At 40.2% G+C, this 25745-nt stretch overlaps 1 protein-coding gene across 2 annotated transcripts; it reads right to left on the bottom strand.

Annotated features, from left to right (window-relative positions):
- Nucleotides 1-1804: 1804 nt before the first annotated feature.
- On the bottom strand, nucleotides 1805-21257 carry hbs1l (HBS1 like translational GTPase). 2 transcript variants are annotated; one of them, XM_022765623.1, is made up of 18 exons: nucleotides 21088-21256; nucleotides 20390-20458; nucleotides 19960-20091; nucleotides 19495-19746; nucleotides 10267-10375; nucleotides 9887-10128; nucleotides 8725-8890; nucleotides 7894-8011; nucleotides 6377-6523; nucleotides 5780-5854; nucleotides 5485-5602; nucleotides 4894-4962; nucleotides 4679-4783; nucleotides 4254-4344; nucleotides 3871-3979; nucleotides 3634-3734; nucleotides 3168-3312; nucleotides 1805-2916 (listed from the first exon to the last, which is right to left on the bottom strand). In XM_022765623.1, exons 1-18 carry the CDS (start codon nucleotides 21128-21130, stop codon nucleotides 2905-2907), a joined length of 2103 nt encoding a protein of 700 aa, XP_022621344.1. In that variant the 5' UTR covers nucleotides 21131-21256; the 3' UTR covers nucleotides 1805-2904. The 2 variants fall into 2 exon arrangements, with proteins under 2 accessions (XP_022621344.1, XP_022621354.1); XM_022765633.1 differs by lacking the exons at nucleotides 1805-2916; nucleotides 3168-3312; nucleotides 3634-3734; ... (9 more) ...; nucleotides 9887-10128; nucleotides 10267-10375 and adding an exon at nucleotides 16224-18856 and having other exon boundaries at nucleotides 21088-21257.
- Between the last annotated feature and the right edge of the window lie 4488 nt (nucleotides 21258-25745).

The following is a 25745-nucleotide window of genomic DNA, read 5'->3' as shown; positions in this document are numbered from 1 at the left end:
CAGCTACTAAATGGACCTTGAGGTGAGATTTCAACCAAAGGTATCAGGCCTTTTCAGTGGCAGCAGGCCTCTCTCCCTAAATGCTTTTTTCCTATTTAAATGTTAAAGATTAAACCTTGTAATGGCCCCAAGGGGGGCTGGAGCCTATATCCCACCAATGGACATCACAGGGCTCACTTTTATATATTTTATGTTATGCAATCCTGTTAGCGCAAAGACATGCAAGGCCACAGTGGAAGGGCAAGGCAAGTGCTCACCTTTCTGTATCGTGAGAACTCAACAGTAAGTTACACACAGTTCTCCATGAGACATACTGAAAGGTTTATGGTCCTGAAGCATTTTTTTTTTTTTTTTTGTGTGTGTACACAAGGGTGACAACTGTGTGTCAGTTTTAGAAAGTACTGATTCAGAAAGTACGGCTTCTGACTATGAAGCCACAGCATTACTCAACCATTTACAGAGAAAGTGATTCATCATTCATTATGGTACAGGCTGCCAGACTTACAGTATCAACAGTTGTTATTTTCATCTTCCTCTTGGCTCTGCTGGATCCGTTTAAGGCCTCTCAGAGGTCTGTAGACGAAAAGAGTTTCAGGCTTTGCTTTTCAAATGTATTTCAAGGTGACAGTGACAGACACAGACACAGACTCAGAGTTGTACATGTCTGTGGAAGTGTCCAACTGTGTTGTGAAGGACCGGAGTGTGTGCTGAACTGTCATGTCTACTGAACACTGCCATCCTGTGGCAGCTGTGTGACCTACACACATCTGTCTGTATGGTGGAAATTCTTCATCATGAGAAATGGAAGATATCGTCAATGATTTCTGAGACCTTCGCCTCTGCACCACATACACTTTTTTGCGGTGTTTGTGACTGATAGCAGTTTAGGCAGCATGTTGTACAAGTGAGTCATATTAAGATGAATATTAATAAGCAGCATCGTATCAGAGATAACGGAACCACAAGATAAGTCAGGGCTTGAATTGCTTGGTGCATCAAGTCACGAACCCTGTCAAATCACGTAACACAGAAAAACAACACCGTAACTATAGAACTAAGTTAAATCAAGATGAGACAGTTTAAAAAAAAGATTAACAGACTAACCAAGTCTGTACATATTGCAGGATTAATGTATTTATATTTGTATGTATATGCATTTACCTATTTTTTTTTTTTTCATTCCCTGCATAATAAACCTATGGCCAACTTTCATGCACACACACTTTTCTGTGTTTGCATACAGGTACTAAAGAAGTTGCTCACTGTTAATCAGACACTTCATCTCACAGCACCTTTGTCAAACATTTTTATAGCTGACAGCCACCAAAGTGTTATCTGAGAAAAGGCCGCATCCAGGAAACTCTCACAATCGCAAACACATTATCTGTCATGGTACACATCTGTATCTGACTTTATGTATTTTTACCCCTCTTTACTACTTTGTTCATTTAATGTCTGTGCTGTCCAATAAAGGCTTACAGCGTCTATCCTGAGATCCATTTACTTTCGCTGTACATTAAACCCCAATCTCCTCTGATCTTTCCCATCTTTCTCACACAACTTTAACTAAGAAAAAATTTCCTTGGTTTTTGTGGTGCTTTCCACTCCAGTGGGAGCAACCCCAGCTGTGTCACTGTCAAACTTGACGGGAAAACGATCACGTCTTGATTCTCGCGCTTCCTACGTACTTTCAGATGCGTATTTTCAACATTGAAAGCCCCAGTTTAAACCCGTCACCAAGCTTTTAAAAGGATTTTCAGAGTGGACACTTCAAACTACTGAAATCAAAAGTCAAAACCACAGATTACTGATGTCATGTTCATTTTGCATCATCTTTTTTCACACATGGAGAAACAGAAATACAGCTCCATCGACAACCTCCCACCTCCATTCAGCTGAGTCTTTCTTTTGTAAGAAATTAAAATAAAAAAAAGCCCTTCTAAAAGCATTTTGCTGCTTTACTGAACATCTCCTTTGCAGAAGCATTTCAAGTAATTATCTCTATAAATGAGAATTCTGTCTCTTTCTCCAAATGGAAGTGGAAATTTAAGTTTCCCTTTTTTGTTCTCAAACTACTCTATCTTAATTAGAGTACACATTTAAATGTCTTTGTAGACCATGTCCCGTTAGCTATGTAATTTGAGATGCAGACATATTAATGGTAAAAAAATAAAAGTAAAAATAAACATTTTGCCCTCAACTCCCACATGACATAACGCCACATTCTTTCATTTCTGTCTAAATTTAAAATTAGTTACTTCAGGTCAGCAGTTTTGATTAGAAGAGCCTTATTATGGATAAAAGTTGTGATGTAAACAGGATGCAGAATCCTCATTCCTCATATTAGGTTTTACATACAGTAAGGGAGAAATGTGGACTTGTTCTTTCACTCTTTAAATACAGCAGAAAGCAAATGTCATCTTAATACCACAGCTGATCTACATCAGGTTTCAAAATCTTTAAGTCAGAATTCATGACCAGCCATAGCTCCTTCGAGGAGAGAACAGTGAAATGAACCACTGTGGAAATCTCAGCGTGGTAGCATCGTCTTCCAGAGTCTGATTGTATTATTGACTTGGCTTGATCAAACAAGAGATTTGAGAGCAATAAGGTTTTACTGACAGGTGAATGGTTTGAAGTGAATTTGAAGCGGGGGGTAGCTGGGTGCTCAGCATCACTGTGTCAGGATATCAGGCATCTCGCCAAATGGTCGGTATCTGTGCAGTCAGTGTTGCCGGGAGCGGTCAGGTGAAGCAGCTACTGCATTGGATGGAGTGATGGATGGATAGTTGTGATGCTCTGGGTCCATGAGTGACATCTCTTTGAGGAATTGCACTTTGTCTCTGGCTGCATGCAGTCTCCAGAGCAAGCCCTGACCGGCTCTGTGTTGATGGAAATGGGTCTTCATTCTTTGATCTGCGGTGAGGAGAAATAAAAAGAAACTTACGAAGGACACTTTATCTAAGAAAGGAAAAAACAAATCTACAGTTGGTGTCATCTAGTGTCAGTTCTTCCACAGGGTTGAACAGGCCTAAATGCTTGAGTAGAAGAGAAATGTACAGTATACAGAACAGGATAGTAGTTTAGAACATCAACTCATTTTTTTATGCAGTAACACACAATCTATATGTTGTTTTGACTCGGGCCTAATGTTAGTTGCACTTTACCTCAGTGACAACACCAGCAGCAATGGTGGAGCCTACGTATCGCAGCATGAAGCGGCCCAGTTCCTTGTAGTCCTTGTACAGCTCTAATGACACCGGCCTCTGGGTCTGGATCTCCACAATGGCGTTCATACCCTTACTCAAACACCTTTACAGGAAAAACAACGGATTCTGTCTTATGTATTGTATTTAATAGAGTAAGTAATACGAGTAATATGAAGCATTTCTTGGAAAATTACAATCAGCTGTTCTATATGGTTTGATGGCGGTGATGCCGCTCTGGTGTCATGTTTTGAAGCAAGACAGCTTCACTGAGAAAGCTACAGCACTTTACACATGATGATATAAAGCACTGTAAAGCAGCACGTCAGCAATTTAAAGTTGTTTTAGGTAAATTTATTCTACGCTTCACAGTTCCCAGCCACAGCTTCAGTGCTTTGGGAATTGATGTATGTATTTATAAACTCACTTTGGTTTCTTCTTGAGGACTTCACCGCTGCTCTTGTGTAGAACGCTAACCAGTTTCCTAATGGTGGCCGGCTCACTGACTGTCTGGTAATGCAACAATATCTACACCGAGCACACACAGAAACAGTATCACAGTTAATAAACATTTACATACAACAAAACAGAAAGTAGAGTACACGCAGTTATCATGAAAAGGTCTCAGTAGTACGAGTGTCAGAGTCTGTTTGCCTGCACTTACTGGGAAGCCTTGTGTGATGGGGACCTCGATGTTGAAGAGGAGGATTCGGGCTCTGAATCGAGTACAGACTCGAATAGGCTCCTTAGGATCACAGAACACACAGCCCACACTGGAAGGAAGCAGGTATCAGAAAATGTAACACATAAATAAAATCTAGGCATAATGAAAACACCGGATCACATCATCAGCAAGGGGTATTGAGAGCACAACAGGTTTTACTGCATTTACTGATGTCTTGTAAAGGTGTATGCCTTTATTTATAATTGGACTAGCATCCATACAATCCTGTGCAACAACTGACTAAGACCAAAGCTGAACCACAGTGGAAGGTTGTTTTTTCCTTTAATTAATACACTGTCATTTGTCATATGTCACTTGTTTACTTGATCTTGATGATGTCCATGCCGGTGACTGTCAGGCTGACATGGTCTCCTGCTGCAGCCCAGTCCAGAGCCTCGTCGTGTAGAGTAATTCCTGTAGTGCAAACAGAGTGTAAGTAAACTAGTTTCCACTGGATGGCAGTGTTTACCACTCACTCAGTAGTCATCCATTACTCAAATGCAGGTGTGTTTTAATCTGACAGTGACAGGACAAGAGACTTTTATTTTAGCATAGCTTAGTCCTAGGTTAGCGTCCTCCGTGGAGACACATTATAATGCTGTTTGCCCTTAGTTACTTTAAACTAAAAATTTTTTTTTAACAAATTCAAATGTTTTATGATTTTGTGCAGTGTGTGTTGTCTTTTTTGCTTGAAGTACCAAAGTCAGCCACAATAGCACAATGGCAGCAAAGACACACCAGTGCGTACCTTTGACAGTGCAGGTTTCATTAGGAGGCATAGCCAGTATTCTGTCCCCAGTCTGAATGTAACCTGCCTCGATCTTCCCTGTTACACAGAAGCCTGAACCCTGGTCTGAGAGGAGAGAACACAACATCAGCAACCTCTTTAATTTAAAAAAGAGAAATGAAATAGGACAGGAACAAAATCTTGCACAGTATGAAAGTATAAATCGCTGACTTTACCTTTGAACACATCTGAGACACACAGTCTGAAAGGTTTGTCTACAGATCTCTGAGGAGATTTGAGGGCATCTTTAGAGGAGAAGAAAAACACAGAAGACAAAAAAAGAGGAAAGGCTAGTGAATATCGTGAGAGGTCTGGTGACCGGGGTGATGAATCATTTTCACTGGTACTGGATGAATAACACTATATAGTCATCTTACTGGACATGAGTCCAGATGATCAGCACTTTAATAGAAGTGACGGTGCTCTATAGAGTGTAAGTAAAACTATGAAGAAACTGTAATTAATTTCTTCTTTGTTATCCAAGTCATTTTGTGCTACAGTAAGTCATTTAGAAGAGTTGTTTCATTGAAAATCTGTGTTTTGAGTAGCAAACTGTATTTGAAAAGGTAAATAACTGATACTCAAAAGATCTGCGTGAGTTGGAATAATTATTGGCAGATTTTCTTTGCACATGCACAAAAACCTATGAGTGACTCTTGTGTTGTTTCTTCACACATTTGCAAGAAACCCATGATGAAAAATGGCAGAAATGCAGTCAAAAGGGAGTAAACGCTTCGGGCAGGATGATGCATGCCAGTGTACATTACCAATCTGCTCCAGCAGGCTGGGACCAGAGTACCAGGAGGTGAGCTGTGAAACTGAACTCCTGGTGGCGAGGTTTTCTCCTGACAGGCCGCTGGTGGGGATGTAGAAAACATCAGACTCCTGCAGAAACAGATAAACACCAGTTTCAAATTCCTAAAGTCGGAAATACTTCCTCTTAGCCAAAATAAGTCAGACTTTTGGAGCCCTCTGTATAAAACAACAGCTAATACACTGACACTGATGAAGGGTTTAATATTGTAAGACGTCAAGATGTCGAGCGAGTTAGTGCCAACTCACCTTGAATCCCGCCTGCTTGAGGAAATGGCCAAGTTTGGAGATGATTTCTTGGAAACGCTCTTGTTGCCAGTTTACCTGATTTATACACGCACATAGAGGAAAAAGAAAAAGTACACAGAGCGAAAGTTTCCCCTTCAGCACGGCTTTGAAAAGGAAATGTGTCAGCGATATGCCAGTTATTGTAGGAAACAAACAACACAAAAATACAAATCACACGCACATAGTTCCCTAAGGTTGCCTTCTCTCCTGACAGAAACACTGTGTGGTGCTGATTAATGAACTCTGATTAAAAACAATACAAATTCTCGATGACTCGATTTTAACCCCCATGTTCTTAATGCTCTGCACTTTCAGCTTCTACAACTTTCATTAAAAATTATCAGATTTTTAAAAAGTACCAAACTACTTTCAGATGATTTTTAATTACATGTCCCCGTGGAGCCAGGATTCATGTGTATTTGTGAAAATGAAACACCACTTTGCCACTTTATGAGAATAATATTGTTTGTATCTGATACACCACAATATTTGTGGTCAACAGCGCTAGCAAAAGAAAGTCATCCCAACTGTGTGTCACTAATGTGCGGTGGATCTGACCTGGTCCATCTTGTTGACGGCCACAGCGAGCTGAGTGACGCCCAGCGAACGCACCAGCAGGGCATGCTCTCTGGTCTGACCCCCGGCCTCGAAGCCCGCCTCAAACTCTCCTCTGCTGGCATCCACCACAAGCACGGCCACATCGGCCTGGAGACAGAACCCAGAGGAAAGATAAGACCCACATGCATCCATTTGTGTTGATGCAGATGTGAGTATCATAACCACTATCATAACCACTAACCCTACTCAGTAGGTAATTTCATAACTGAATCCTGATGTTTGAACATACACGTGCAAAATGAGACACCTGTTAAAAAGAGCAGTGTTAAGAGCAGTGTCTATAATGTTAGAAAGCATGAAATAACTAAAAAAGACAAATTGTGCACAAGACATACAATACATATAATTTACTGTTCATATTTCAATAAAATTGTAAATATTTATTGGAAATCATGCATCAAATTTGCTTGTTTGCTTTATGTATTAGAAAGAAAAAATACAGTCAAATATATCAAACATGCAGCAATATAGAAATATTGTAATTCAGCTCTTTTTAATTTAATGAAAAAATGCTGTACTGGCTAATTTCTGGCTGACAAACATCCTCTTAACCTTCAGAGTACGTGTCTGACTGACACCTTAATTTGCTTACAACAGAAACCCCTTAGTCACTACATGAAGAGGCTGAACGTGAAGACAGTCATATGGTAAAAAGAGAAATTACATTAGAGCCCCAAAAAAAAGGGACAGACAAACACACCCATGCCGGCAAATACACCTCCTGACACCAACACCCAAACCACGAAAGTTATTTGAAATCACACTAACGGGTGTGGCAAGCTAAGGGTATAGTGAGGAACGGAAAGGATTTTAATCAGAGGTGAGATTTGCAAAGTTAGAGAAAAGCTTAATGTCACATCAAGGAGCAGTTAAGATCTTATGGTGGTTAAGCCACAAATGCAGCTTACTGATATATTCAGAGCTACTGGAAGAATCTTAATATTTTGAGTAAAAATCAATATTCTCTGTTCAGTTCCTTGACAGACTATTCTATATTAACAATATGTAAATGTTGCATTATTAAATTACATAAACTGTGATAGAGGATTCTATCCATTTCACCTTCTCTAATACTATATTATAATTTATGATTCACCTCTTATGTAAATTGCACTTTGCTATATTTCAACTTTATGTTTAACTATATTTAACTTAATATTACTATAGTTTGATAGATGTTTTTTCTCCTATGTATCTATATGCTGCTCGGCCTATTTCTTGTGTTGCTGCAACAATTTAATCATATGAGTGGTTAAAAAAAAAAAAAGTATTAATTAATTAATAAAAAAGGAAATACTGAGTCTTCTAAATCACTCAAAAATCATTTGTGACTTAAACCAAAATGAGCAAGGCAAGTACCATTACTGCACTTTCAAACACTCATGTGGCCCATGTCCATCACTTAGTTTAATGTTTGTGAATAGCACATGTTGCTTGAAGACTTTTACATGGTCTACCTGTGCAGCTCCTGTGATCATGTTGGGGATGAAGTCTTTGTGTCCAGGCGCATCCATTAAGGTCACCACCTTAGAGTTCGTCTCAAACTTGGTCATGCCTACATCCATTGTCACACCTCTGTAGAAAACACAAATAATTAATTTTTTTTTTTTTTTTTTTTTTCCAACTATATGACCCAGTTGATAAAAATCATCAATAGCGTGTGCGGTAAAAGTAAAACTAAGTGGAGAAATACTGTAAATAGAACAATCTCGTGTACGGAGTAGTTGGACCAGGAAAAGGATGTGGATTTAGAGCCCCGGTCAATTTCAGTTCAAGAGCAACGTCTTCTAGTGGGCGAGGCTCTCAGACTGTCGCTGTATTACGCACACTTCAGAAGTTACTGATAAGTAAATACGGATTCCCACCCGAATCACTTTCTGTTTCTGGCATATTTCGCTTCCGTTTCAGTCTGGTGACAACAACAGAGAGGGGGCAAATGCAGACATGATTTCAACAATAACCTATTTTCTGTGTCAAAAAGCAAAACACATTCCAGCTAATGCAGGAAAGTTTTAGTCATTCCAATGAGAAAGCATTTTTGTCCAGATCACATCCTGGACAAGATTATGTTATATCGACGCCCCATCACTAGTACTGGGACACCAGCAATTGGACAAAACTTTTGACTCAGGCTTGTTTGTTATCAACCAGAAGCAGACGGACGGAGGAGACAGATTCGTAAGCATCTGCACTTCACAAGTGTCCTTGTCTATCTGCAACCACACCTGACCTGCGCAGACAGAATTTTTGTCCATGCGTATTTTCGTAGCTTCACGTTCAAAATGTACCTGTCTCTCTCCTCGCCAGTTTCATCCAGCACCCAAGCGTAGGCGAAGGAGGCCTTGCCCGCCTTCTTTGACTCCTGCTCGTACTTGTGCATGGTACGTTTGTTGACGTTGCCCAGCAGATAAAGCAGGTGGCCCATCAGCGTACTTTTACCTGCATCCACATGACCTGCAGAGAAGGAGGGAATAATGTAATAATGTCAAACGTTTAAGGATGCAAAAAGAAAGGAAGCGACAGAGAAACAGGACTTGGAGGAGGGGTGGGACGACACCAGGGAGAGATGGGGACAGACTGGCACAGACAGGAAGACTGTAGCAAGAGTGATAAGACAGGTAGAGAAAGAGAGAACATAAGACATGGAGAAGGGAAGCCACAGAAGCAGAATTGCACAAGTGGAAGGAGGTAGACAGAAATGGGAACAAGGATTAAGTGTGAGAGGGGGAAGGGAGACGGGCCATGGTAAAACGAAAGGTTTCACAGACTGTGGGAAACTAGAATCATCTGCACTTCTGAAACTACCTAGTCACTTATTCTAACTGAGAACGAGCAAAATATGATCAAGCAACTGCGCTAGTCTGCAGTTCAACTCACTCGCTGCTATTAAGCTTAGACATATTCACACCAAACATGGAAACCAAAAGGGGGAGATTAAACATCACATTTAAATATTAGATAGTAAATGGTTTAACTAGTGTAAGGAGCATACAGTGTGCATTCACAAAATGAAGGATATGGGGGGGGGGGGGCTGATTTCCTTCTTTTTCTTTTTTCACCTCACACCAGCCATGTTGCAATGTGTGGACCTCATGCACACTGTTTGAAATGTAAGTAAATTTTGGAAGGAGAGCTGCTGAAGAAATGTTTCTGCAGGGGATGATGCAAGAAGCACTTCATTTAAAAAAAATGGAACTCAAAAAACACATATTTAGTTGCTATATTTCTAAATATTTAAAATCCCAAAAAAATAAAAACTTAAGTTGCTTAACAAAGCAAACAGCACTTCCTCTGCGAATCTAACTGTAACTTGTGTGCACTGTAGGAAACAAGTATGTATGTAATTGTGCCAATCGCTTTATGTGCTATATCCCGAATTAAAGTTCTATGTTACAAGTGTTTTTTGTGGTGGTTTATGAGTGGTGTTGTTGTCATGTTGTTTCTTCCTACCTATAACTACCAGATTTAACAGAGGTTTGCCCCCCTGTCTCTTCTCTAGCTCAGCCTTGATATTGAGTGCTTGACGGGACTTGCGGCCTGGGGTGGGAACTGGGGAGGGCTCGTCTCCATTCGAGCCTTTAGACGGGGTCTCAGGACGTTTGGAGGTGGCCTCTGTGGCGGGCGTCACGTTTGCGTTTTCAGGACTGCCGCCACGGCGAACCGAAGCAGTGACGCTGCCGTTCTCCGCTGTGCTGAGGAGAGAATGTGGGCGAGTTTTTAAAATCACAGATGAAACCCAACTCTTTGTCTTCTCTGCAACAAATGAGAATTATGCCAGCATACAGCTTCCAAAATCAATCACAGCAAAAGTGCAGAGGTGTTTTAGATACCTGGGAACATCAAAGCCCATGGTCTGCTTCTTGCCAGAGACAGTCATTCGAGCCACTTTGGGTACCACCTCAGACTCCAGTTTATTGTGTGACGCATCTCGGCTTTTAGCTAGGAAGAGAGGAACAAAATGCACACTTGCTTAAAAATAATGGAAGTCATGACTCACTGTGGCCTCTGACAAGAGGATATAACATTTTTTCCTATTTAAAAAGAGCTATAAATGTTTTATATGTATTGGTAAACAGTCTCTTCTATCTTTCATAGCCAGGAGAAGACTGAAAGGTCTCTCCCACTCTGTACACAAGTGTATTTTTCACATATTTGTCAAGACCAGGATTCCTGTATAAAGATCATGTTGATGTAAAAGTTCACACTTTCAATAATCAGTTTAGAGTTGACAGTGGACTGAGTCTAAAGAAGAGATTTGAGCTTTTCCTTTTAAAATGACTAAGTCTAGCACATTTGTTGTGAAACTGCCTACATCTGCTAGATAGTAATAGAAAACACATGGAAATAACATGAAACACAGAAAACAGCTTATTCAATAGCATTCAGTGTGGTGTTAGGACATCCAGAGGATATTACTACAATGTACTGCTTATGACTATTTTTCTGGTCATAGTTGCCACTTACCGGCATATAACATAGATATTCTGAAGTCTGAGCATGTGATGCAATCAGTTGCACTCTCATATTCTGCAGCAGTGAGACTTGTTGATATCATTGCTTTGTCATCCCCGTCCCAAATGGCCACCGGTCCCAGTCATATCAACCTGTGACTGATTCATTTAGATCAGGTTGCACAGCCAACCCAACTGCACACCGTGTGCATGTGTGTGGCAGTGTCATCCTGGTTCAGAAAGGGTTAATTTCAGAAGTAGCCGTTGCCTCCCGTCTCCACGTAAATAGAGCAGCGTGACAAAGCATTTCGCGGAATGAATCTTTTGAAAAAGTGTCACATCAGCAAAGTGCGGAGCTGGAGGTGAATGTGTGTATCATCACGCTCAATCGATTAAAATACATATAATACATGTATATACATGACAATATATATATTAACACGACAGGACACGCACAACACTAAAATACCCCATAATGGATGTGACAACTTTAAAGGCTGATGTTGGTCAGAGAATGTAATTTCCATCAGTTTTCCTTTTATATTTTTAGTTTGTGTGATAACAGATAAACAAACGCCCACACACTCCTCATTGATAAAATTTCAACACTTCAACCTTCATCAAGCAAGAAAAACACTGCTCCCTTTCTGCATACATATATATAATATCTATAGCTTTAGCATGCATTTTAAACATTATACTAATCATTTCTGTGTGCCTCTGTGAGCTTCATGCAGTTTATTCATCATAAAAAAAATACCCTGAGGGAAAATGAGAGGAAAGGAGGTGTCATTCAACAGCATTATTAATGGACTTTCTCTAACCAAGTATTCTCTGGATGACTGTCTCTGCATTACAGAAAAAGTCCCTCTCATTCTGAAACAGTGATATATGAACTAGGCAGTTCACTGCACTCTGAAGAGCCTTTTTTTCTTTATAAAGTAATGGCATTTGTACGCTGTTTATTTCCACAGTGTGATCAACATGTGTCCAAAAGGTCGAAAAGGGGACAACCAGTGTAGAGCATCATCAAAGCTATACTTTTTTTTTTCTTTTTTTAAAAAGGGTTATAGTTTATGAAAACTGCTAGCTGCACTTTAGAAAAGATCTGAAAACTACCTGTTCTTGTAATAGATGGACCTCAAAACAGTTACAGATCTCTAACACTATCACTGAAAATCTGCATCAATATGTGTCATCTGATGCTGCCCTGTCCTGCAGAAGGCAGCAACATGAGAGAGAAAAAGCACTCTGGGGAATTTGGGTTCTTCCTGCAGCTGGAGTCTTTTTTTGCACCTACTACAGTGACATGTAGGTTTCTACCACCTGTGTCAAACAGCCGACACCAGCCTACAGCTTGCAGTCCACTTACTTGGAACATTAGCTGTGAGATTAATGCTCTATTTAGATTAAATTATATAATAGGGCAATGAGGAACAGCAAAATCTTTATTTTTAACCTGGGGTGAAACAGACAGGTGCGCCCAACCACACTCCCCCAAGGTCTTAAGCAATAAACAACCCCCTTTTTAACTACTGAACATGTTGCTCTGTCAAAACACTGTAATACCTTTGCAAACAACCGACTTGCCAGGTAATTTTTTTTGGGCTAGCCTAGGGGCAGCACTAACAGTGGGGCGGCCTGAGAATAGCTTCACAGCACAGGTTGTTCTGAGGCTCGGAGCAGTATCTCTTTACACTGTTTAGACTGGCAGGTAAACAGTTGGCCCCCTTCCATCCAGGACTTCTTTTGATAGGGGACCCTTACAGTGACTAGGAGTGAGTGACTCATCTGTACACCTTGGCCTGAGGGCCCAACTGAGCACAGGATAAGAGGAGTCCGCCCAGGATATGCAAATATCACTCCCGCCCCCCCTCCCCCCTTGTCCAAATACATGCAAGTGTCTTCTAATGTCTCTATCCCTGTCTGACAGTGTCAAGAGCACATGCTCTGAATATTCAGGAAAGCACAACACTCTCTCAAATCAATGGTTAATAAACTGATTGAACACTCTATGAACAGCTGGTCATCACAACTAAAATTGAGAATTCTGGAGAGGAAATTTAGATTTTGAGGCTCCCCACCACTTGAGGCCGCTAAAGGCTGTGAAAGACAAGAATTGTGTGTGACTTAACTCAAATCATTATGGTCCTACCTTGGGGGAAAACGAGGGGAAAAACATGTATTGTGACTGAGTCTAGGCCGATATGACTGTGTCAAAGTTAGCTCTCTCTCAGATTAGTTTCGTCTTGCTCTGGCTGCCACAAAGGATCTTCAGGTACAGTGTAGAAAACAATGTGCCACTAATAGTGCAAATAGAACAAATATTTAAATTCCAGCTTTTAGTCCAGGCTGCTGCACAGGAGATTTTCACCAGAGGGGACACAGTAAAATCTCCTGTCATGGTATATGTTAAGCTACATTCTAGCACTCCCTCGCACATTATAGCTTGATTTTGCTCTAACTTAATGGATATACCTGTGAACCAAAATAGAAGTTAGACTTCATTCACATTTGAAAACTCGATGAAGACATGAATGAAAAACAACTATAAAGGAAATGAGAGTGCTGGTTGAAGGAAAAGCCCTCAGTAGAGACCTACCTGACCACTTTCAAGATGAGTTGCACTCAGACACACAAACACACAGTGTCAGTACCACTCCTCAACATTTCATAAGCTATATCTCCTCATCCTCTACAACTACCTACTCAGCAGTCAACTTGAGTCATACCAACTACCTGAGAACTCTCACCTACTGTTGTGTCTGTAAACACAGCAGTATATCAAAACAGAACTATAGTGAGATTAATGTCTAGTCCTCAGCACAATAACCAGTCATGTCGAGGCACGTTTGGATTTATATTGTTCACTAAAATAATTAAACAAACATGTCGTCCTATTTAAAGTGATACTCTGTGGCGCACCCACTTTCCCATTCAGTGCTTGCTTCGAGTCCAGCAGTGCCTGTTTTGAGTGACAGACATGACTACACATCCAGCGTTTCCAAAGAGGCAAGAAACAGGGTATAAAAGGCCAAAGATTCTGCCATATTCATTCTTAAAGATTAACTAACATCTTACTGCATTTCCCATAAGGCATTGGTGATCATACTGGAAGGTTGTAGCTGTAATGATGGAGGAAACCGTGGAAGGAGCTAAACACCTGCAAATTTTCATGGATAGCACGGCTGCAAGATTATTCATATTCAAATCTTAATTTTGAGTCACACCTCTGTGTAATTTCATTCCCACGACAATGACTCGAAAATATCAGAAAACCCCCGCAGCCCGGAGGAGCTTACCCTTTGGAGTTTAGAGGAGGACAATGGACAGCGTCATCCTCCTTCATTTTCTGGACAAGGCTTCAATATTTTGTGTACAGTCCTGTGATAAATATTAAGTTTATAAAGGAGTTGGATATTAACTTGCACCCTTAGTGTTGTGCTGTGCGTTAGGATGATATTGTCTGTCTTAATGTAGACCATGTAGCTAATGCAAAAAATCTGTAATAAATAGTTTCCCTGCAAATCTTGGGGGGAAAATGTAGTAAAAAGTTATTATATACAGAGCTGTGCAGCCCTACACCAAGTAAGGATTCAGAAAGTGACCATGACCTGAATTTAGTAAATAACCTACTACTACTACATGTTCAGTTTTTACTACGTTGGGGAAAGTGAATGAGTGAACTAGAAAGTGATTTGGAGCACAGACATGAAAAGGCCAAGCAAAGCATGACACTTGAATCTGAATGATTTGTTTGTCAATTTGCACAAAAGCATTACTGCTGTCACAGGTCAAGCTACAACAGCCCAACAAGTGAACAATAAATTAACCAGAATGATCTCGAAAAGCCAATGTGCATGCCTGCTGCAAGCTTCTTATAATATGAAGCTTTTTCCATTCAGATAAAGACCTGTGTCTCTCTTAGCCTTTCTTCCTCTAAACACACTTCAACATCAACAAAGCATACTGAAGCCATCTATGTCCATATGCACTTGTTTTCTTTTGACCACTTGCTATGAATAAAATGGTATTTTCCAGCGTTGGCACTCCATCACAACAAAACAATGTTTGTGCAACAAGTACGCCTTGCAGAAATGCAGAGCCTGTAAAGACACAAAATGATTTGATCTATCAAAGCCTCTGACAAAGCTGTGAAAGCTGAGAGACATGATCAGATTTTCCTACGTAGGTGGTGTAAAAGAGACACAGAGTAAGATGATCGGCTGCTGTGTCGAGTCGATGTGTGCTTGGGGTGACATTTTCTCCAAGAGTGCAGCTTCCTGCTCAAACCCACACACTGGCTCGCCTTTAGAGAAAAGGACAAAACAGTTCATGGACAAACCCACTTGTTAATAAGGTACGTGATTGTTTGTAGATTTTCCTCAGTGCAAAATCTAAAATTACTGCAAATCATGCACTCTCTAAGCAGACTGTAGCATCACTAATATACCTAATTGTTTCTTAACATCATTATCCTCCCAGTATTACACTGAGAAACCTGTTTGACTTCTAATGTTTGACTTGTCATTATTTCCACTTTGTGCCCTTTATTGTCAATCATTTCCCTCAGGCTCATCAGTCTATGTTTGACACCCTGGGGGTCCACTTCACTCACCTTTCTGCACCTGTATAAAGCTTACACACATCTAACCTAAACCTTTCCTCTTAACTCAAAAAGTGTGACCGACACATAAGGCAGAGCAAGAAAATGACTCAACCATATGAAAATATTGCTTTTAGCTCTTTTCCTTTTCTCATGCCTCATAACAACAGTACGAACAAGTGACCTGGCAAAAAGAGTAGGACCACCAGTTTCTATGGTTTGCACGACCACATGTGTACAACAGGGCACCTTACAGTTGTTGCTGTTAGTGCAAGATGTTATCAGCCATGCCTTGAAGCGGTCCTTGTTCATTCTTATCCGTTCAAACCAATACTAATGACTCACACTAAAAATGTGAGATGACTTAAAAAACTTTGGCCTTGCCTAAAAAGTGCAAACACTGCACCAGATACATTATGCAGTTTTCTTTCTTAAATAGTTCTCTCAGATAATAGTCACGCCCTGTACTCAACCCCTAAATGGTTTTACATTGATGACAAGTACTTCATCCTTAAGTATAGACGTTTTCTTAACAAACAGGTGTCGTACATATTCGGTGACCCTATATATTAGATTGTAACAAGTAAGGAAAAAAGTACTGATTTAACTGTAGAATCCATTAAACACAAAACTATGTTTTTTTAGACACCGACAGACAAACGCACACCCACCAGGAGGACACGCCCAGACATAGGCGCACTCAAGAGTACATAAATTCAGTCATCTTTATTTCAAAATGAACAAATTAACCTCTGGCAATGTGTGATGACACACCCAGTGTAAATCAAACCCATCTGTACATCGTAATATTAAAAGCTCATAAAAGCAAGGAAAGAAAAACCTTTACCTCAGGTGTGAAGGCATTCATTTTGAATTAATCAGTACTTTCTTTATTCACAGTGCTTGCACTCATATTAGACTAATTTTGTCAATATCAAATAATAAAAACTGTTCACTCTTGTCTGTGTGTGTGTGTGCATCTATGTGTGTGTGTGTGTGTGTGTGTGTGTGTGTGTTCTCGCTCTCTCATGGGAAAATCTCCAGGTGTCCTCTAAAGCAAAAAGTCAACCCCATGATCTCAAACACAGGCAGCAGTAAACCAGTACAATGGTTAACTGATCCATATTCCAATAGCTGCAGCACACCTGCAACCAAATCAACCTCTTTTTCTCTTTTGAGGGTTCATGCAGCTCAAAGCTAGAAAAAAAAGAGGCCATGCCAGAAGAGACACTTTAATTTTCCCTGGCTAAGATTACACTACTTTACTGTCATACAAAAATTAAAAGCCAATGGCCATCTAAGCATACAAAAATAAGACTCAAAATTTAAAATATATACAGAAAATGAGGACAAATCTTTCTAAAAGTTCCTAAAATCCTTTGAAACATTAGCTGCAATTGATTTCAAGCTGCCAGAGTGGTTCTGAGTAGTTCGGTCTTTGTCCTGTTTGACTAAAACATTATTTTTGTGTCTATAGTAGCAACATAAGATTTGTCTCTTTGCCTCGGTAAGAAATGCATAATTACCTTGATAATACTGTTTCAAGCAGATATTTTTTAGTAGTGTTCAGCAGCGAGCATGTCATTGTGTTGATCTGTTGGTCCCAAAGTTTCCTCACTCCACATGACCGATTGTGGGACACAGTACTTAGAAAGACACATTAGGGCTGATGACCCTAAGAGCTGCATCTCTTTTGACTTCAGTTCAGTTGGTGGAGTAGAGGCCACCACAAAGATCTGAGGTTCTCATCCCAAGTGAGTCAATTTAGCACCAACCTGGACGTGGCTGAATTTAGTGGGTTTTTTTATTTACTCGTCTACCTGGTGAAAGCTTTTCGCTGATTAGCACGGACGATGTCATCGGGTGATGGCGTGTCAAAGCGGAATGGTACAATTGGTGAAAGTGGGGTAAGCTGTTCTTTGGAGTTGTCCTGCGATTTACAGAGGAAGGTCTGGTATCCACTTCCTGACCTCTGACTTCTTATTTTTCCCTTCAATACATTTCTCGTCATCTTCTGTTGTCTGCGGCTTTGAGTCAACAAAGTAACGGCAAATACTGAAGGTGTTGCAAAAACTGACGAATCCTGTGCCGAGGATCCTGAAGCTGGACAAGAGAGTGAAGGGAGGTCGTTGTTGAAGTGACGAGGGCCCGCTCCATGTGACTGGGCCATGAGTACACTCAAATCAATAGTCTGGCCCAGATTAGGTTGCCTGGAGTTTTGGTGGTTCGATTTGTGGTCGAGCTTACATTTGATGCCACATTCTGAAGTATTTTCTGCCAACACACCCGCCCTCTCTGGTTTTGCTGGTGACAGCAGTGAAGTGAGGGAGAACTGTAACCCATATGAGGTGGTTGAGGTTTTGCCTTTGTGTTCAGAAGCCAAATGTGACAAAGAGAGCAGCTCAGAAAGGCCAGGTGGTTGTTTCAGTGCATTTGCAGTAGATTCAGTGTTGACGGGTTGAGGGGAAGCTAAGGAACTGCTGGTTTGATGCTGCAAGGCTTGCTGTGACAGTGAGACAGTCCCACCCTGGCATGTAGCGGTAATATTGGGTGGTTTAGAAAGGGTAAGTGTATCTGTCAGTCGCTCAGTGCTCTGTGATTGAGACTGAATATGCGAGCTCCTGTTTTGGTGCTGTGAAGCTAGCTCAGACAATGAGAAAGTTTGTGCTGGTGCAGCCATACCCTGACACTTTACAGAAATTCCACTACTATGGGGAGTAGGGAAATAGTTACTGATAGCTGGGCTGTGGTTTGAGTGTTCCTGGATTAAATCAGCCAATGATGGGCTTCCCTTAGGATCAGCCATTGTGGTTTTGCCTCCTGTTCCAACTCCCACTAAGAGCGGATTGCTCTGGAGGACAGAAGTGAGATTCCCGAACCCAGGGGGAGCAGCCACAGAAGAGCCTGCAGTTGTTAGTTTAGGGCAATTTAGTGACAGACTACTGAGTGAAACTGAGAGAAGTGAGGGAGCTGAGCTGTGAGATGCTGAGGACATATTTAAAGATGCCAACGTTCCCAATGAAAGACTATTTGGATTAGACGTAGTGGACGGAGGTGAATTAGGTCCTATGGCGAGAGCACTTAATGGGGGAACACCCAAACCTCGCCCTCTATCAACTACTGCTGTCCCGTTACTCTTCTGCTCATGTTCAGACATGAGCTGTGCTAGACTGCTAACACCTGAACCAACACTTTGACGGATAACATTTAGATTTTCAGAGCTGCTAACCGCAAGGTCAGCCTTATGTTGAGATAAGTGGTCATGCAAATTTGGGGTACGTGGTTGTGAATGTTTGCACCCATCGGGCTGGGGGTTATGTGCCTTGGATGTAATGTCTGTGTGAAAAGCAAACAAGCAGGCTCCTTACCTTACGAAAGCCAATTGCAGGTGTCGAAGAGGAGAGACAAGAGGCCAGATGAATCATACCATAAATGTGAGGGGGGAAAAACAGAAAGAAGGCACTTTGTTAAACATTTGCATGACTTAAATGTGTCATCCCACACATTTGTGTGAAATGAACAGTTGCTGTTTTGTTTTCATGTACACAATACTTATTAATAATATTTGATCATTTGGTCAAGTATTTTTTGAAGAACTCACAGGTATTCAGTCAAAAATATCATGATCCAGTATTAGATGTCACCAAATTCTATTTCAGTGACTTATCAATCTATTGTGCAACAGTCCGCTTCTTGTGTTTCTCTGAATCCTCTTTAATATCAATACCTTCGTTGCCTCATCACAAAGCATTCTGTGGGCAATACTTGTTATCTTTCATTCCTCAAAGCAATGATAGCTTCCTAGTTTGTATTTGCAGTCCTCTTGACTGGCAAGCTTCCAGATCTTAATCTTATTTCATCAGATCTATCTAGCCACATCACAAGAAAAATACACTTATCATGACTATCTGTGAAATATCTTAATAATTTTGAGTGTTGGTTAAAAACATTCTTTATTATATAACTACTGTAAACCAAATTTTGATCTGCTCCAGGCGTACCTTTGTCAGCCACGGGCTCTCGTTTGGTTCTTTGTGGAAGTGGCGCTTTCTCTTGGCTAACTCCTGCTACCGAAGCTGTCTCCTCATTGGTACTTCTTTTAACAGGGGCTGTTTTAGTGTCTTCAGACAGGACTGCATCCAGTGCCCTCTGTGGGTCAAATCCATATTTTATGGCTGCCTGGCTGAGGACTGAATCTGGCACTGCATCTCCCAGCACTGTCCGCATATGATCCAGACAAGAATACAGCTTGGCTACAAAGTACAATTCACAGGTTAGTCACAGGCATTGTATTTGTGATCCAGAAACAGATTAAATATTGAACAATACATAGGGTAAAAATAAAACAACTAATTCAACAGGATCTTACTGTCTTTCAATTTTCATACACAAAAATCAAAGATAAAAGTCAGATGATCTCTGACATTTGTCACTAATATCACGTTGCCTGAACTTAAAAAGATTACCTTGATCAAGAGGGTCAAGGTTGTGACTGATGGTAGGGGACATAGGAACATCTTCATCTTCATATTCTTCCTCTTCTAAAGGCTCTTCTTTTGGTGGCTGCCTCTCTTGACGCGAGTAGATGAACTGATTCGCTGAATAAACCAAAAACATCTCTATTTAAACTTTATATTCAACTAATGCTGTATGATGTACATTTGATCTCATCAAATCATCTTTACAAATTAAAATTCACTTAAAATGCTCACATTCTTTTCATTAATGTATTGCAAGATGACATTGTTTTCTTTGACTGATGGAAAAAATTTAATTCTGGTGTATTAATATTGGCTGTTTATCTACGAACATACATACTTGTTGATGTATACATTGCATGTTGCCACAGTCTGCAGTTAGGGTGGCATTAGTTCACCATTATTCACAGATACCAACCTGTTGCTGGTGATATACAGCAGTAGTCATCATCCACAGACTGCCCATACATGTCATCATCTTCAAAGTCTAGAAAAAAATATACCAGAGCATCAAATGTGTCCTTTCCTGTGCTTGACACAAACATTCACATGAACGAAATGCAGCTGTACTAAAGAGAAAGAGCCCTTTGTGACAGCTGTCACTTTGCCTTGTCAGCAACTTCACAGAACGCATAACAAACAATAAATTGGGAACGAAGTGATTCTCTATAGTTATTTGACTGTAGAATTTGACAAATCTGGACAGGGGGGTGTATCTATACCACAGCCAGCAATGAATTACAAGCTTGTAACATTCCTACCAAAACACTGGAAAGTTAGCGAGCTAGCTAAGTAGCTGTCGTTAACTTTAGTAAACAAGAACATTAGCTACAATATTAACTCGCTTTAGAAATATCACATCGAGTTTAAAAAGTATAACATTAGCCTAATAGCTTGAATATGTAACTAGATACTAGTATTATATTGCCACTTATCTTGTGCCAGGTGCCAAGTGACACGACACCAACATTATCCTGCCAGCTAAACTAGCTACCTGTTAGCTGCTAGAGCTACAATCAATAACATGGATTGTAGCTTAGCGGCTAACGAGTTTAGCGGTTCGAGGCCTTGCCATGACGTTAAAACCGTGACCAACACTTAGTAATAGTTATCTACCTTCATCGTAGTTATAACCTCGGACGTTTCTGTGCCGAGACATTTTGTTTAAGTGTCGTCTCTCGGCCCCAGCGATAATGTTTTTCGGCTCACAGACTGTTGTGACATGTGTCTCACCGCCCGGCTGCCATTACTGCTACTGCTACTGCTGCTGCTGCTTCTGCTGCTGCGTGAAGTTACGGCAGCAGGCAGGACAGATTTAATTCTGCAGCCTCAGATACATTAAATCAGAGGTATTTTTTAACTCTTAAATTTTGTGACATTTGTGTCTTTGGCTTGATGGCCAAAAGTCTAGTCATTAAAATAAAATTTAAAAAGTTGCTTTCAAGGCAAGTTTTTGGGTTTTTTTCATTGACGTAACTTCCTGTTGCAGTTCCACCAACGCGGCCTGGGATCAGATCTCCCAAACAAGCAGCACATTTTGCACGCTGTCTGCAACAGAGAGAAAGTGACTCCTTGGTGGCGTTTGCATGCCTGATAATTATCAGCACTAATAGACACATGCACAGTTTATCGGAATGACTAGGAGGGAAATAAAAAGGTAACGATAATATTCCGTATAATTCAATCATTAATCACCAGGGCCATATCAGGAAGAAAGTTGTGTGAACAGAAGGAACAGTAAAGGGTTAATACCTTAATCTGTCATTAGTCCTGTTCTTGAAAACCCAGTGAGCCTCGTGATGATGATGAAGGCTGAGATGATAATGATGATGGCAAATAGCCTGCTTACACACAAACACTGTTCTGTTGTAGTTAAAATTCATATTAGTGAACATGTGTTGTTAATGTGAGAGAGGATGCACAATACCACAGAAGAGCAGTGGCAAAGTGATGAACAGCTTTTTTTTGTTCTCAGCACGTTTGAGAAAATAATTGTCATGAGGTCATAAGCAGTGCATGAAATACACATACCAGCTTTCAAACCCACCTATAGTCTAGGGGTGTGAATGTCTAAGCCACTTTTTGTCAAAGGTTATGCCCTATGGTTAGAGCCTAGCCCATCTGAGCCCACACTCAACACCTCACACAAACACACGCACCCAATGAGTGACATCATTTTTTCCTACTATCTTTGTACCACTAGAAACCTATAGCCTATCTACCACAAAGGGGAAAGAAATACAATGTGTGTGCTTGTGCATTTGCAAGCATGTGCACTTGTTTTTCTGCAAATAAGTCTTTGCAAATACATGCACTTTATACTCACAAATATGTGTGCAGGTGGATGCAATCGTGGTTTCTAATACATTGTGTTGTCCTGATCTCATCTATAGTAGCCCATGTGCCAGTGAAAGAGAAGAAGATCAAAATGTCAGACAATAATCTGATACCAGTGATGCAGGTGAAGTACACTTGCACATCTGCATGGTGAAATGAAATATGAGGTTTGGCGTGTCTCCCCAGCCTAAAAATAGAGCAAAATAAAGAAAGACGTCTGCTTAGGTAATTGTAAAGAACTTTTCACAATGAATGGCTCATATTGCAACCGGCAGTTTGACAAAGAGCAGACTGACAGAGGTTAGTAAGAACAGGAGTTGGAACATTCATATCAGGAGGGGATGTTTAGTCAAGGAGTTTATTATTTACTGTGCCCAAAGTTTTACCTTTGGTTAAGACTGTGTGTGTATGTGTCTGCGCGTGCATGTGTGTCTAAGTGGGTGGAGGTTTCCCCTCTAAAATTCCACTTCCTGCGTTTTGAAGTCTTGGTTGCACATCTACATGTCAAAATAAACAACTGCACATGCACACATGGAACACACACATACAAATAAACACACACAAACATGCTCTTTTTACAGGGTCACACAGGTGACACAGAGGGAACTCTTCCTTTCCATCACTGAAATGTTTCTAGGACATTTTAAAACCAAAGGTAGCAAACAGCACCTGATCTGTAATGGAAATGGAACATATTGCCTAAGTAAGAAGTAGAAACAGTCTCAACAAATACCTTATATAACATAACCTACATAACCATATGTATTTAAAAAAAACACAAACCTGCAAAACCCAACAATAACTTTACTCAAACCAAGTCTTTAGCACATAAAATAAATATTTTTTTCCCCCTTTTTTATGCTTTGATTGTTGTTTTCATTTGTTAAGTCTCTCTTCTTTCTTTGTGCAGTCAAATTTAGAGATGAATTAAATACTTGCTGTGTGCTGCACGGAGGCTGAGGTGCAATTTTTCACACCTCTACACAGGAGCTGAACATTTGTTTCCTTTGAATGTCTTTAAAGCACTCTCTGGTCAAATCTGTGCTGCCGATGTGGCCACAGAGTTCATGGAAAGCCCAATCAGTGAATCAGTGATGAGCAAGAAGGGTTTCTGAGAGAATTAATGTTGGACTGATTAGATGGATTAAACAGATGGATGGACAGATTGCTAGAAGAATGGGCGGATCAGTGGATGGCTGCTTTGTTTAAATGATGTATAAATTATATTACTGAATGATTAATAAACTTCATGGTTTGTATCCACCATACTTTTTTTTGTAACAGAACAATATTCAGTTCTGGATGTCACAAAATGCTTGTTTGCAATTGGATGGTAGTCGTATCTATGGAGTCAAGTGAAAGGCAAAGGACTGTAAATCTGTCAACAACAGCATGTAAATCTGAAAACACATTAATCCTGGTGTAATTGTAGAAGACAAAGCCTTTGTACAAGTGGGTGAGGGGTGAAGTCCATCCCAAAAAAGTTGGCAATGGGTATGAGGTAATGCTTTACATAATTTGCCAAAGGCACAGGGCATCATGGGAAGAGGAACTCACCCCTGGAGAAAATGTAAAACCCGCACTCTTGGCAGTCTTAGGTGGTCCAAACAACTATAGTCAATGAAGAAACACATGTGAGGTCCTTAAAGTGGCATGTTGTGAAGTTCAAAGTAATAAAAGACAAAATTCTGAAACTAAATCAATAGTAATAGTTATTTGTTCAAGTTAATTTTACATCTGATTTACAATTTCCATGTCAAGGATTTATTTATAATAATAAAAACAAGATCCTGAAAAATGATTGCTGGTTTTCTGTAAAGTAATGTACTGTAGAACAATAAAAATACAGAAATCAAATACATGTTTTACACAATACCAGATATTTGCCATTGCTCAACATGTGGTTTTATTTGACCACATAACCATACAGGATCACATTCACTACCTGTTTGATGTGGGATCAGCCTTTTCCAAACGCAGGCCTTTACATACACATTGACACAGACACACACACAGACAATTAACAATACACATTTGGCCTTCCCAGCTCTGGATTTGAAAGCCTGGTGGGATGATATCTCAAGCCCAGGGGCCATCATTAAAAATCATTCAAATGAACCAACCTGTGCACACAAAGCTTTGCAAAGGGGGCAGCCATCACAATACCTGCCCTTAACCTGTCCAATCGCGCCCATGCAAATGTCCTCAGCTAAGAGTCAATGGGTCTCAGGCTTCCTGCTCATCCTAGTATAAGGATATTTGCATACCCTGACTCCCTTCCTTCAATTTGGTTTCAGATAACAAGATGTAGTTTTTAATATTACCCTCGAGGGAAAAGACACACATAGGGCTTGTGTAGAAAACAGCCAAAGACCCATACAGAAATACAGTATATATATGAAGAATGATTTGTTTTACTTTATTTTTATCACTACATACTTTTAATCCTGTTGTTAACACGAATTAAAACTGACTTTAGTGATTAATTTTGGTGCTATATCTCTTTCACTGACCTACCTTTTTCTCTTTTTGGTCATCTTGTATTGCAATCTAGCTGCTATATAATTAAAGTTTGATTTGAAAAGATTAGAAGGACCACCTCTTCCAAGCAAAAATGGCTGGAACAATGCTTGTGTACACAGGTGTGTATAGGATTTGAATCCTACAGGTGATTGCAACCAGGCAACCATGCAATACATTATATTTACAGGGCCTGCAGTTGGATGTAGTGGCATTTAAGTTAACAGCAACATTTTTTCATGTTTCAAAATGTGCAGCCTCAGTGTGAATAATAATACAAAGAAAAAATATCTTTCAAGTATTTCTTTTAACCCATGCCCACTCCTGGAAGTCTCTATTATTCTTTCTAAGAGCTTCACTTGAGTGAGCACTCTGTCCACGCTGTTGCATCAAATAGTGAAATTTGCACTCCATGACCATGTGTGTGTGTGTGTGTGTGTGTGTGTGTGTGTGTGTGTGTGACCCTTTATAAGGCCACGATTATGATGACTGCCCTGGGACAATAGGCTGGTCTGGGGCGATGATAATTACAAGTGACCAGGACAATACGGTCGCGTATGGAGGAACTAATACAATGAGAAGACACATTTATACAAATAAAGTATTAACCCCGCTCCTCCCTGCAATGAATGGTTCAGTGAGTACAGTCTAGGCACAGGGAGGATGGAGAACTCAACCAAAACAAAATAATCATAATACATGGTAGCCAGTTGCCATAATATACAATATGCAGAAGTTATGCAATACAACTCAGACAGGAGAATTATGTTATTAATTATGTTATTACTAATCTGTAAAAGAGGGTTGCTAAAAAAAACAGGTTCATCTTGTTCCTGATTTTTATGTCTTATTCTGAATAAATTGAAAGACATTATCAGCAAGCTGCCATTTAAGAAACTCAAAATGAAACTTGAGGA

This window comes from Seriola dumerili, unplaced genomic scaffold (genome assembly GCF_002260705.1).
Source record: "Seriola dumerili isolate Sdu_G_001 unplaced genomic scaffold, Sdu_1.0 BDQW01000025.1, whole genome shotgun sequence".
Lineage (NCBI taxonomy): Eukaryota > Metazoa > Chordata > Actinopteri > Carangiformes > Carangidae > Seriola > Seriola dumerili.
This window is presented reverse-complemented; position numbering and strand designations above follow the sequence as displayed.

What these genes read in the sequence shown, in the direction of transcription:
- hbs1l (XM_022765623.1), bottom strand. Translation starts at nt 21,130, where the DNA reads ATGTCTCGGCACAGAAACGTCCGAGGTTATAACTACGATGAAG. An exon ending in AGAGCCCGTGGCTGACAAAG is followed by an intron (nt 10,376 to 19,494) that starts GTACGCCTGGAG and finishes CTCTCTTCCTAG; the next exon opens with CTAAAAGCCGAGATGCGTCA. An exon ending in TGTCTCAGATGTGTTCAAAG is followed by an intron (nt 4,784 to 4,893) that starts GTAAAGTCAGCG and finishes CTCTCCTCTCAG; the next exon opens with ACCAGGGTTCAGGCTTCTGT.